Source organism: Triplophysa dalaica, chromosome 23 (assembly GCF_015846415.1).
Source record: "Triplophysa dalaica isolate WHDGS20190420 chromosome 23, ASM1584641v1, whole genome shotgun sequence".
Lineage (NCBI taxonomy): Eukaryota > Metazoa > Chordata > Actinopteri > Cypriniformes > Nemacheilidae > Triplophysa > Triplophysa dalaica.
The window spans coordinates 17410563-17424588 of record NC_079564.1 but is presented as its reverse complement, the minus strand read 5'-3'; the positions used below and the strand labels follow the sequence as shown (position 1 = coordinate 17424588).

General features: G+C 35.9%; 2 gene segments (V, D, J or C); one reads left to right on the top strand and one right to left on the bottom strand.

The window, feature by feature from the left end:
* Window positions 1-4322: 4322 nt before the first annotated feature.
* On the bottom strand, window positions 4323-5017 carry LOC130412882 (probable non-functional immunoglobulin kappa variable 6D-41). The segment is given in 2 exon segments: window positions 4323-4669; window positions 4751-5017. Coding segments are annotated over 2 exon segments (399 nt in total).
* Window positions 5018-10075: 5058 nt separating this feature from the next.
* LOC130413471 (Ig lambda chain C region-like) lies at window positions 10076-11603 on the top strand. The segment is given in 2 exon segments: window positions 10076-10426; window positions 11203-11603. Coding segments are annotated over 2 exon segments (486 nt in total).
* The last annotated feature ends 2423 nt before the right edge of the window (window positions 11604-14026 follow it).

Here is a 14026-nt window from a genome sequence, read left to right as displayed (position 1 = left end):
ATCGGCCCGTGAGCACTTAGCTGGCGGGTTACGTTCGCAGAGTTTCCCATATCACTAACGCTGCTAACGTGGGTGGTCATCAGGGCCGTAGCCACAGATGTCACAGCCCGGGTAGCAGACGAAATGCCAAATTTCATTGGCCTTTTCTATAGTAGTCAGAGTTGATTGGTTCTCAAGGGCGAACCCCATCTGTCGTTCTCGACACAACGTCGAGAGACCGACAGAAAGGGAACTATATTTAATGATTGTACTAACAAATTCACAGTGAAACTATGGGTATCTTGTGTATGGGTGATCTAAAGTAATGTTACTATGCTATTTCATAATAAATTACTATTTTGAAACAATGCTTCTGCAAATGCAAAGTCTCTTTAAAGATATGAACGCAATATGCTAAGTTTTGAACAATGGACAGCCTGTGTTACAAATAATGACTGTTTTGAGTTTTGTGTCTAGAGTTGTGAAAAAAGACACGAAGGTTCTGTTATTAGTGCAAAAACGATCGTAAAAAACTGTAATACATTATGTGGGTTACTGTGTTTGTTGCTAATAAACAGGGGCGAACACTGCAGGTTAGTTTCGTTTTGAACTTATCAAATCATTCGTGCTTAGGCTGAAAAATCAGTCACAGGTTACTAGTTATGCTTTCATGTTGTGTGTGTAACATTAACCTTATTCCGCTGAGATCTGCAGGTGCGCAATCTGGGGATTTTAGGCAAACAAGCACAACGTGAGCGCTGTTTGCTGGGATGGAATTTTTAGTCTACAGAGACGTTTAAGACGAAACTAACCACAGAAGAATTCAGGAAATATAATTTAGCTAAATCATTTACATGGCAGTACTACGCGTGTGTTGACAAGCCGGATGGAAGGGGTGTGGGGTTCACTTTAACTCATTGTCATTTAAAGAGATATGCACATAAACGGGTTGCTGTGAACAGAGCTGTTTTTGACGAGGCGAGAAGGGTTTTGATTACACAGCCATTGAATGTTTTTAAGCTAAATATGTTCCAGACATTCCATCAAGACCCTTATAAATCATACCAACTTGTTGAAAATGCTCATCTGAGGAAACCTTTAAAAAGTTGGGGCAAGTGTAATATTCGATTCGATGGTAATCCACCTCCTGTTCCACCTCTTTAGTCCTACCACTGCAAAAGTCTGGTCAGCTCTTAACTTGTACCTGGTCCTCGGGACACAGGGACAACCCCTTGTTCTGAAGATCTTAAAGGCCTGGGTGGCTTGTATACCTGAAGAAGCTAAGATAGATAGGGCAGGGCTAGTCCATTTTGACCCTTATAAAAAAACGAAACGTTTAAATTCTATTCTAGCTTGGATTGGTAGCCAATTTAAAGAAGCCATTACAGGAGAAATGTGGTCTTACTTGTGGGTCCTCATCAACAATTTGGCAACAGGATTTTGCACTAGTTGAAGCCTTTTTTTGGCGGTTTGGAATACACCCACATATAGGGAGTTACAATAATCAAGTCGAGAATACACAAAGACATGATTCAGCTTCTCCAAATCTTTGAAGGATAAAAATGCTTTGACCTTAGCCAAAAATCGTAGGTGAAAAAAGCCGATTTCACAACCGAATTTCAGAATCTCAGATCTAATTGCTGCGATTTATCAATAGATTAAAAAAAAAAGATTCACATAACTGAAGGGACTCCTCCATTAAACCAATTGCAGAGGGGTTTATTACTGAATTATAGTGCTAAATAAAATCCTGGGCTTGTGGTGATTTCGAGCAAGTACTATAGAAAGTAGTTCCTTTTCTCAGCTTTAACTGAATTCTGATAAACTAAAAGAGAGTCCTTAAAAATCTCTAAAGAAACCTGGAGACCATCTTTTATCACCTACGCTCTGCCTTTCTGCACTCCCGCCTAAAAGCTGAGTTGTTTCATTAAACCAAGGCTGGGGTTTCGGCTTATCAGGAATAATTCTAGTAGGAGCAACAGTGTCAAGGATAGAAGAGCATGCCAAATTAAACACATTGAGCAACTTCTCAGCATCCCAATGAGATGGAGGATTCTCCAAGGTAGTAGTGAATGGAGCCCGAAAAAAACTAATTAACAAAGGTTAAAAAAGGTTGTGGAGAGTACACATCGATACATGACGACTCAGTACTTGTCGACACATCGAGTTGGGGCGGATAGGTTTTTTTCCTCATGGTTGAAAGAGATGGTTTTGTGGTCTGAAAAGACCACATCATCCAATGAAACATTAAAATATGACAGATCATGTGATAGTACAAGGTCTAGTTTATGGCCATGTAAGTGTGTGGGCCCATGATCATGTTGCAACAAGTTAAAAGAATCAATAAGGTTTAAGAAATCCGTGGCTAAACGATTTAATGAGCACCCAAAATCAAAAGCTGATCATATTTACATAACAGTCCACTCACAAAATCAGCAAACTGCTGAATAAAGTTCATATTAAATTACATTCAATCGTACATTTAAAAGGGTTTTATAAAAATAACTGCCAGACCTCCTCCACGACCAATCAGGCTAGGATTATTCAGAAAGTTACAATTCAGTGGGACGAAATCAGAAAACAGACTCGAATCTCCACTGCTAATATAGGTTTCGGTCATACACAAAAAATCCAACTTTCTGTCCTTAAAAGATCATGCAAAAGTTTTGTTTAAAAGAGACCTTACATTACAGTTTTTCTCGATTGCTAATTACCTCATTTTGCAAAGGTTAGACAATGTTCTCATTCAGAAAACACAAACACACAATATAATGAACTGAAGTGTCAAGATGTAAACTCAAATAGCGCACGTTCCATATTTTTGCAGAAAATAGTATACTTTTACGAAATTGTTCCAAAGGTGCAGTGGATGCCATATTATTTTACACTGCCTCCTATTGACAAATTGCTTTATTGTTTCCTTTATCTTCTCCTTAAGTCGTTTTGGATAAAAGCATCTTTATTTGTGCAGTCGTATACTGTATTGTGTTGCATGACCAGTTCATATTGTTCTTTGGTTTTTTAACTGTTCTTGTCTTGTAAGATCATCTTCATCTACTTTGCATTAGTGTAATTGTTTATTTCATTTTTTCCTAAATGAAATTCTTGCATTGTGGTCTATGTGCATTCTTTTAAGTTGTATATTCTAATAAAAACTAAGCTGTCAAATTATTCTTGAATCCCAATAAGAGGTTTTATTAACAGTGTTTTGAATTGATATCACCAGTGTCTAAGACTAAACTGTTTGGTTGAGTGTTTTTGAGGTCTTCTGTGTCATATCTGGGAGAACAGTTTTTTGAAAAAATAGGATGTTTGGTGAATTGGGTGAGATGTTATGGATTTGTGATCACTGTTTTGATAGTTCGAGGCATAATATCAAGTAATGTCTTTAAGCAATCGAGAAAAACTGCAATCAAGGTCAGTCTTATCATTGGATGATGGTCCTGCTTTGCCGGTTATGTGCGACCTAAGCAGGGAAGGTTAGACAGATTTACACCCCATCTGCGTAGATGCGAATGCCAAAGGCATATACTCCCATCACTGGAGTCTGGATCCACAGGCGCCATACCATCCAACACAGGTGCGTGGGAGTGAGCGAAGAAAGTTTGGTCCAGTGTTAAATCCACAAGAAAACGGGGAGGATTCGATGACTCGGAGACCACAAGGTGCACCCTCGCCACAGCCAACATGCCACCTCTCTTTCCTTTATTAGCAATATATGTAATTAATTGATGTAATAAAAATGCATGCCCTTTTGTTCAGAGATTGCAAAATTTAAACAAAATAAAGGACAAAAAAATAATGCACAGAAAAAAGGGAAGATTCCAATGTATATGATCTTCAGAATTTAGATGCTCATGATTTAGTAATGGAAAGACTTCAACATCTAGCTATGTCTCAGAGTGAGATTGGAATCAACTATTTTTCAAGTATCACTAATTACTAAATTCTTATCAGGTCTTTTACTATAAGCTTCTGTTGTTGCAGAAGAAGAAGTTTTTTTACTAAGGTTTGAAACATTAGTTCTTCATTTTTGTCATGCTGTATTAAAGCATTTGTAAAAAAGATAAGAAAGATCCATAATTTTGGTATGGGGTAAGCTTGAGTGAAAAGAAAAGGATTTTAGAAACGTATTTACCGACTGAGTATTGTGTGAAAACAACATGAATTGTGTTAATGGTATAATCACAACAGACGGATGTTGTGCTAATTGTGTTTAGAGTTTTGAAAATGTGACTACATATCGGTCAAAGGGATGTTAGAAATTGAAAAAAACTGTAATAATGAGGCTAGTGTGTCTGTAGTTCCTCTTTGAATGACAGAGGTTTTTGTACGACTCTGTTTCACTGTGTGAATATACTTTTACTGTTGATATGGTGGAAACTCTGACAGTAATAATCTCCTGCATCTTCACTCTTGACTCCACTGATGCTCAGAGTGAAATCTGTTTTTGATCCACTGCCACTGAATCTTGATGGAGTATTTGTGTGTAACTCATTTGCTTTTTTAATCAGGAGTTTAGGAGCTTCTCCAAGTTTCTGCTGATACCAGAAAAGAGGCTGATAAACCGCAGACTGATAGACTTCAGGACTGGTTTTACAGGTGATAGTAACTGTGTCTCCTGGATGAACAGATTTCACTGCAGGTGTCTGAATGACCGTCACTTGACCTCTTGATTCTGCATAAAGAACTAAAATATGAGTAAAGATTCATAATGAAAGCATTATCTTACACAGTGGATCAGTCATGTGAAAGTTAATGTTGTTCTCACCTCTGAAACAAGAGCTGGTTATCATCCAGATGAAGATGCTGATGAAGATCATGGTGACTGTGGGTTTAGATTTGTGATGATGGACACCTGAAGCTTCTAAAGATCTCTCAAACACTGTGTTCCCGATGTAAAGTGTCTGTATGCAAATTTATGCTCAGTATCTTTTCACAGGTTATCGGAACGTCTGCTATTAAAATTTCTCATTATAATATTTTTTTAACAAATTGATAAACACATGTTTTTCAGAAATTGTCTAATGAAAATGTTACAAATGTATTTTGGGGTTTGATTGTCATGAAGATCAGCTCTTGATCATGTGAGTTATAAACACATGTAGAGCACTGAAGCGTACGCTGCTCATGCAAATCTGCATCTCAGTGCAAACGCTTCAGTAGAGCGAGAGATCAGGACATCTAAACTGATCTCACAGAAACATTATTGATATGTCTTTGTGTTCTGCAGGGTCAGTTAACACTGTCTTCATGTGGAATGTTGAATGTAGTCTTGATACTTGCAATCCAAAGTATTTATATTGACAATATAATAGGAAAAAAAGTTAAAATCTGGACGAGTGTTTGTAAAGTTTACCCCTCCACTGGTGTGTCTGTGGTTGAGTGTGTGTCTGTCTGTGTGTGTGTGTCAGCCTGACTGCTGGAGGTTTTTGTACAACTCTTTATCACTGAGTGAACGACCAACTCCCGGTGTGGTGTGCAACCATACAGTAAAAAACACCTGCATCTTCACTCTTGCACAACTTTCAATCCAACAAACACATGTGTTTTCTAGATGGTAACAACCTCTCGCTCTCTGTGTGTTGCGTGAAAAAGCAGATGTCCTGAGGTCAGCTAAATTATTTTTCTCCATAGATGGGAATTTGACAAAGCTGTGGTCACTTACATTGGACTGGGGAAGAGTGGCCTGTAATTCTCCTCTGGAGGAGTTTGGGACTTACAGTCCAGTGATGTTCATGTTACTGAAAGGGCTTGTAAAAAAAACTGTTTGAGAATTTCCAAGACAAAAAAATAAATAATCAAGTTATCTCTCTTTTTGATTATCTCTCTTTGTGTTTTTGAAAGGGTAAATATAGTGTTTGATCATGAATACGCACTCTGTATTTGCTCACAGTAAACACTGTTTCTTACCTGCCGTTTGTACTTTCAACCTCTTTCATATCTTCTTGACGTCTAAAATCGTACATTGGCACATTCACTGGCATGTATTATTTACCAGAAAAATTGTGCTTTCGATTTCAAACTGTCTAAGTTGAGGTTTTAATTTATAGCATATATTTATGTTGACAAGGTCATATAAAAATATAATATGTATACATAAGATATGCAGTTTGTGTATTCTGTACACTTCTGTTCAAAGGTGAGTGTTTAACTGGTGACATTTATATTGACAATATAATAGGAAAAGCAGTGAAAATCTGGATGAGTGTTTGTAAAGTTTACCCCTCCACTGGTGTGTCTGTAGTTGAGTGTGTGTGTGTGTGTGTGTGTCAGCCTGACTGTTGGAGGTTTTTGTACGACTCTTTATCACTGTGTGAATGACCAACTCCCGGTGTGGTGTGCAACCATACAGTAAAAAACACCTGCATCTTCACTCTTGACTCCACTGATGCTCAGAGTGAAATCTGTGTTTGATCCACTGCCACTGAATCTAGATGGAGTTCCAGACTGAAGGGTGCTGACCCGATATATCAGGAGTTTAGGAGCTTCTCCAGGTTTCTGTAAGTACCAGGACACACAGGGTGTGCTACAGCCTGATGGAGGAATTGAAGTAGAACATCTAAGAGTAACAGATTCATCTGGTGCAGCAGTTTTCACTGAAGGACTTTGAGTTACTGTGATCTGTGATTTACACCCTGAAAAATAAATAAGAAGATTAAAATTTGACATACAGTTAATAAGAAAAAGTCATATTTTATAAATAAAGCATATCTACCTTGAAAAGAGAATAAAAGTGTACAGATGAGGATGATGAAGCTCATTGTTGATGTTTTGTGTGTTTGTGTTCAGTTGTGAAGTGTTAAACTCACAGCGCTATAAACACTCTCAGAGCTCTGAAGCATCCGCTCACTATGCAAACACATCAAGACCATACTTGTTCTAAATATAGCAGATATGACTTACAGAGCAATAAGATGTGAATGAAAGTGAAAAAATATACACATTGTCCCCTAGACCCATTTGTGTTGAAGTTAAGATTTTTTTGTATTTGATGTGTTCATGTGTAAAAAAATACTGATTTATCTTTTTGCCCTTCACGAACAGTATACAGATAAATCAGAATTGCAAATAAAAAGATTTACTGTGTATATAGTCATTTTTTTTATTTTGAATTTTGTCTACTGCAAAATGCTAATTTTCAATTCTGTGTGTAAAGACAGGCAGAAATTTAATAATGTTCATGTTTGTTTGCTGCTCTTTCAGTATTCACTCACATCTGATATGATCATATGGAAGTAAAATAGTGACTAATGTTTTTGAAGCAAAGAGACGTGCTGAAAAGCACTAACTGAAAAAAAATGCATTGTATTAACAGTTCTTGCATTTTAAGGTTCTGCAATTCAATATGGTTGTACATTTAAGATGTGAATATTACAAATTGAAACATTTCACACTCGGTTTCACTGTCTAAAACTAAAAAAATCTAAATTCACCTTTTAAATTTCATTTAAAAAATTGAACTTGTTTTTAAATACAACCTTTAATATTTGACGGATAATTTTCAGTCCATATTATTTCGATTAAAAAATTCGCTTCCACAAATTCAGCGGTTCAAATTCGGCTTGAAATTCAAAGTTTCACACCCGGGAATCCCAGGAAAAGCAATAGAGCGCCGATTCTACAACTGCATGATCTCTTCCTGCTGCCTGAGCGCTTCACCAGCAGGTGGTGTAAGTCGGTTCTGATGTAGATCAAATCAAGAAAAACAGATACTCTTTAAATGTTTGCCACGGAGTCCACTCATCTGCTCGATTAAGTGAATTTAGTTGTTCTCATAGATGGCTTCTTATGCTTCATCAAGAAAAAAAATATTTCCGTTTGTACTGGCAGCTTAGCTCACCACTATTAGCCCTAGAAAGGACATGGAGCACGGGGACAATTCTAGGTGGCCTGGAATCATTGGACTAGTCATACATTTTAATTTAATTATTTAATATTCTACCCGATCTCCTTGTACTGTCTATCTAGAGTATGAGTTTACGTTTGTATTTGGCTTGCTATTTATACCCATTCATTACTTTTTACGTGCATATGATATATTAACATTAAGTAATTTAGCAGCATTTAGCATTTTTATCCAAATTAACTTCAAAAGAGGTCAGGGAGCAATAAAGCGATATGTCATACAGAAGCAAAACAATATTGGTTTAGATGGTATGGGTAAATTACACCTGCGTATCAAATGCATGCAAATCTCTGTGGCTTGCCACATGCAAACATAAAATCGTGCTATTGATAAGCACCGTCTTAAGTCATCAAATAATGGTTTGAGTTTCGTGGATTAGAAAAAATGGATTTATAACAGTGCTTTACTAAGCCATACTGTGTATTGAGTTTTTAAAATAAAATAAGTTAATTTCATGAAGCTATTTGAATGACACATGCGATGGTATATGATTAAATGTGCCAGAAAAAAATACAATAAGATTTTAAAGCATTACATTAGGTTCATAACACGATCACAATAAACTTAATGATTCAAATGAAACAGTTTATTTTGGTATAAAACTAAATAGGAAAAAAAACAATAAATATCCATTTAAAACTGACTACAGTTGGAAATGAAAAAGTAGTGCAAACAGATATAAGAACAAGCCATGAACTATTTTAACACAACGTAAAATAATCTACAATATAAATAACCAATTAAAAGTAAAGTATTTTCTTCAAAACGTAATTGTAAAATATTTTTAAATATAGGATATAAATGCTTAAACTTAAACAAACTAATAACCACTTAGAAGAGACATATCAATGGAAATAATTATGCCTGTTTTTCATCTGAAATCTCTGAGGTCAGAACGAAAAATATAGCCAAGTATAGTCTATTAGGCTAAATAATCGAATGAATAAAAACAAACTGAAATACTGCAATAATAAAGACACCTACCTACGCATCTCATTCAGTCATCATAAGTTTAAAGAGGGTAAACTTGATCGTTTATCTGAACTGTACACGTACATTTTAGACACTTTGCTACGAGGTGTACAGGTCTGTTAGATCCTTATGGGTCCCGGCGGTGTCCGATATGGCATTGCGTCTCTAGTAATTTAAAATGAATTTACTTTACCGAATCGACTTGAAAGACAAATATTGAATCAGTTTAAATGTTATGGAAACAACAAATATTTTTTACACCAAAATTTCCAATACATTATTAGATTAATACCGTAATTGACATTTTTGCATTTTATTAACAGACAGCAACTCAAGCAGTTTGTCGCACATTTTGGGAAACACCATCTTACAGCTGTTAGATCGATAACGCCGTGAGGTCTCTTTCTTGGCTTCGACAATACATTTCGTGTCTGTTCTGGCTCTAAAGAACGTGATGTCTATTTGTATCTGGTCAATTTTATTTGGCCTGCTCAAGAAGTTCGCTTGGCTAAAAGATCGTTTTTTCTATTTTGTATTAACAAAATAAAAACGACGAACGTTTCCACAATTCCACAACATCCAGCATTTTCTGAGAGTCGCAAATTAAAAAAAGATCATGTGAGGAAAATTAAAAGAAAGTCTGTAGAGATTGCTTCTATGTCATATAAACAGAAGCACTACTGAGAGAGTTGCATACGTGTTAAAGTCGGAGCAGTTATCAATGAGATGCTGGTTGAGATCTCAGTATTTGACCGCTTTAAACAGTTAAACACAATAAATGTCCTGTAAATGCTGATGATGCATAATATTTATGTGAACATGATGGGTTGAAGTAAAACATAACCTAATTCATTTTAGCCAGAACAGGAGGAGATTCATAGTCTGAGCATAATAGGCCTAGAGTGTGTCTGTGCAAACTACTAGCAGTGCAAGCGTCAGTTGAATTACTGAAAATGTTGATGATGTTTAAGAAGCTATATGAGAACTAAATTCACTTAATTGAGCAGATGAGTGGACTCTGTGGCAAACATTTAAAGAGTATCTGCATTTCTTGATTTGATCTACATCAGAACCGACTTACACCACCTGCTGGTGAAGCGCTCAGGCAGCAGGAAGAGATCATGCATTTGTAGAATCGGCGCTCTATTGCTTTTCCTGGGATTCCCGGATGTGAAACTTTGAATTTCAAGCCGAATTTGAACCGCTGAATTTGTGGAAGCGAATTTTTAAATCGAAATAATATGGACTTAAAATTATCTGTCGAATATTAAAGGTTGTATTTAAAAACAAGTTCAATTTTTTAAATGAAATTTAAAAGGTGAATTTAGATTTTTTAATTTTTAGACAGTGAAACCGAGTGTGAAATGTTTCAATTTGAAATATTCACAGCTTAAATGTACAACCATATTGAATTGCAGAACCTTAAAATGCAAGAACTGTTAATACAATGCATTTTTTTTCAGTTAGTGCTTTTCAGCACGTCTCTTTGCTTCAAAAACATTAGTCACTATTTTACTTCCATACTGTGGTGGACGTTCGGCGGCGGCACCAGACTGGAAGTTGGCAGTGAGTACAAAATTATATCAAAATGTTCTTGCTGTTGCTTTTTGATATACATTCATACTTGGTATCATCTGTCTTGTTTTTCTTTTATTTCTTCTATTTGTTTTGCTTTTGCAGCAAATATTTATATTTATTTTACTTACTGCTTGCTGTTGTGCTCTGAATGCGACGTTTGAAGTGCTCAAGAAATCAAGATATAGGGCCAATAATAATTAATATAATGTTAAGTTTTAATCCTCATTTATATTAAAATAATTATCATGTAGAAATAATCTTCCAAATTTTGAAAAAAAAATAACTACAGGAATCATATATTCATGCAAAATCGTTAAATATGTTGGATTATGTTAAATGCGATTGGGAAATATATTTTTTATTTGAACTTTGGTAGTTTGGAAATCTTTATTTTTGTGTTTCTAAATATGTTTTGGGTATGATTTTATAACAATTACCAAAAGAAAACAACTAGCGATTTGTAATGAAGTGTCATGCATGATTTCACTGGTGGTGCCATGATTTTATCAGACATGCCACAATTAAACTAAACATAATATGTGGTGAATGTAAACATTACAGAGAAGGTGTAAAGTAGAATTGAATCCTTAAAGTCTCCACTAACACAGTCTTGATCCTAATTTAATCTTGGCATCCATTCAGTTTCTTTCTTGTAATGAACGGATTATTAAAAATACAAGATTAAACAGGCAAAACAATATTTATTAAACTTTTCTGTTTATTTTTCATCTGGCAATTTTTGCCTCATGTTCTCTGTATATCAGGTGTAACTCGTCCTACAGTTAAGGTCCTGCCGGCGTCAAGTGAAGAGATTTCCAGTAAGCAGACAGCAACACTGATGTGTGTGGTCAGCAAGGGCTTCCCTTCAGACTGGAGCTTGAGCTGGAAGGTGGATGGGAACATCAGGTCTCAGGAGAACAGCGCTGGACTCCTGCAGAAGGACGGTCTGTACAGCTGGAGCAGCAGTCTGACTCTCTCTGAACACGACTGGATCAAGAGCGTCTCAGTGAGCTGTGAGGCCACACGAGGAGACCAGACAGTCACTGGACAAGTGAAGAGAGATCAGTGTTCTCAATAGATCCTCTGTCTTCTGCTCTCTTCTTATCATTCATGTCTCACAAAAGTGGCTTTCTATTCATCTGTGCTTCATTCATTCAGTGCTGAGTATCTTTGGCTAAAATTCAATAAAATAAAAATAACAAATGATTTTGTTGATTTTCTTTTGTCTCTTTTGAACTTGAATATGTGTTGGGTCATTTGGGTCAAGCTCAGGGCTTTAAGTTTAAACTTCACTCACTGAACCATGAACACTTGAAGATGTGCTCCGTTTTATTTTTGTGTGACAGTGACATGAAACTCATGAGAGTGTGTGAACATCTGCTGTGTTGTGAGAGGAACAGAATCTCTCATCCTGATGATGCAAATCTGAGTTTCAGTTTCACTGTTTCTCACCTTGTTCTCAGAAATGAAGCAGTTTAGTTTCCACTGACAGTTAACACACTGAATCATTTATTTTGGACAACTGTGATAACTCAGACAGTAATAATCTCCTGCATCTTCACTCTTGACTCCACTGATGCTCAGAGTGAAATCTGTGTTTGATCCACTGCCACTGTTGGTCGAGTATATCAGGGGTTTAGGAGCTTTTCCAGGTTTCTGTAAGTACCAGGACACACAGGGTGTGCTACAGGCCGGAGGTGAACTGAATCTACATGTCAGAGTAACGGATAAAATAAATGATAAAAGTCAAATGAAAAATGCAGTCAATAAAAAACCCTTCTGGTAATATATATACAAATAAAGTAAATGCATGTTTCAAATTCTCCTTTGTATAGAGAGTAAAAGTTTCCAGATGAAGATGATGATGAAGGTCATTGTTGATGTTTTGTGTGTTTGTGTTCAGTTGTGAAGTGTTAAACTCACAGCTCTATAAACACTCTCACAGCTCTGAAGCATCCGCTCACTATGCTAACACACTCGACAAGGATTTAAATATTTATCTAATGCAAAAACGCAAGTTGGCCATATTGAGTGTTCGCGCATGCTCATATTTAATATTTGCAACTGATGTTTTAATATATGTAGATAATGTCTTAAAATATTGTATGTTGATTAACAGAGCATTGTATTATAACAGTATGTGTGACTTCATGGTCACTTGGACACAATTGTTCCCTATAAATGGTAAAAAAGTTAATATGCATATGCTTTATAAAACCTGAAGGGAAATGGGCATCCAAACCAAATACTTTAAACCTGTGAGTGTTATCTGTATGTTAGCAATTTGTCTGTGTCACATAAATCAGTGAATAAGTCCAGGTCTTGAGTTTAACTACATTTACTGCATATTATTTTGCCACATTTTTTATATGAATGCTTATACACGGCTCATTTGAATACTTGATTCTGATTGGCCAGTCACAATATTTTTTTCTAACATTATTTCACAAATTCTTATTTCTGAGATAACTACCGGCTGCCTGCACATTATCCCTTACTTAAATGATTTGAAAAATGTCTGGTTAAGCCACTCTGTTTGCCACTGTTTGACTTGTCAAGTGTTCTTATACAGTGCTTGTGTCTGTTATATCTTCTTGACCTCTGACAGATGACATATTGTGTAACATTCATGAGAAAGTTATCTTTTAAGTTAACTGTAGACATTCAAACACAAAGTTTTGTAAAAGTTTATATTTAGAAATGTTTTTCTTAAGATTATAATATTTATTGTTGGCAATTTTAATGATGAATATGGTTGTGTTTCTAAAGCTCATTCATTCTCACCCACACTGGTGTGTGTGCAACACAGTCATGTGTATCAGTGTCAGTCTGACTTATGGAGGTTTTTGTATGACTATTTATCACTGTGTGAACACTCCACTACTGAATAGACTTTGACAGTAATAATGTCCTGCATCTTCACTCTTGACTCCACTGATGCTCAGAGTGAAATCTGTGTTTGATCTACTGCCACTGAATCTAGATGGAGTTCCAGACTGAAGGGTGCTGACCCGATATATCAGGAGTTTAGGAGCTTCTCCAGATTTCTGATGATACCAAATAATACATGAATAAGATATGCCACTGCTGAATAGACAAATATGCACATCTCTGCTGGTTTTACACTTCAGAGTGACCGTCTCTCCTACTGTAAGAGGTTTCACTGATGGAGTCTGAATCACTGTGATCTCGGCTTGACAATCTGTAACTGATACAAACATCCATGACACTTACAACATCTACTGTACATTCAAGTTATGACAGAATGACAATCATCACATGAAGTAATATGATGGAGTTTAGTGAGTAGAATAAAAATGATGTAACTTGAATAAAGACGATCAGTGTCCAGATGAAGATGTATTCAAAATCACTTCCTCTGGAGACACATCACACCACATCTAAATCATCAATCATTTCTATATATTTTAAGTATGACCTATCATCAGTGAGAGTTTAAAAAGTGATTATTTTATTCTAAGTAAAGGATTAATGTGCTTTGAGGGGAAACTACAAACATGCTTGTTGTAATTTCCCCCAAAACAATCTGAATATCTCAAATTGAAATGAGATTTCAAAAGTTCAATT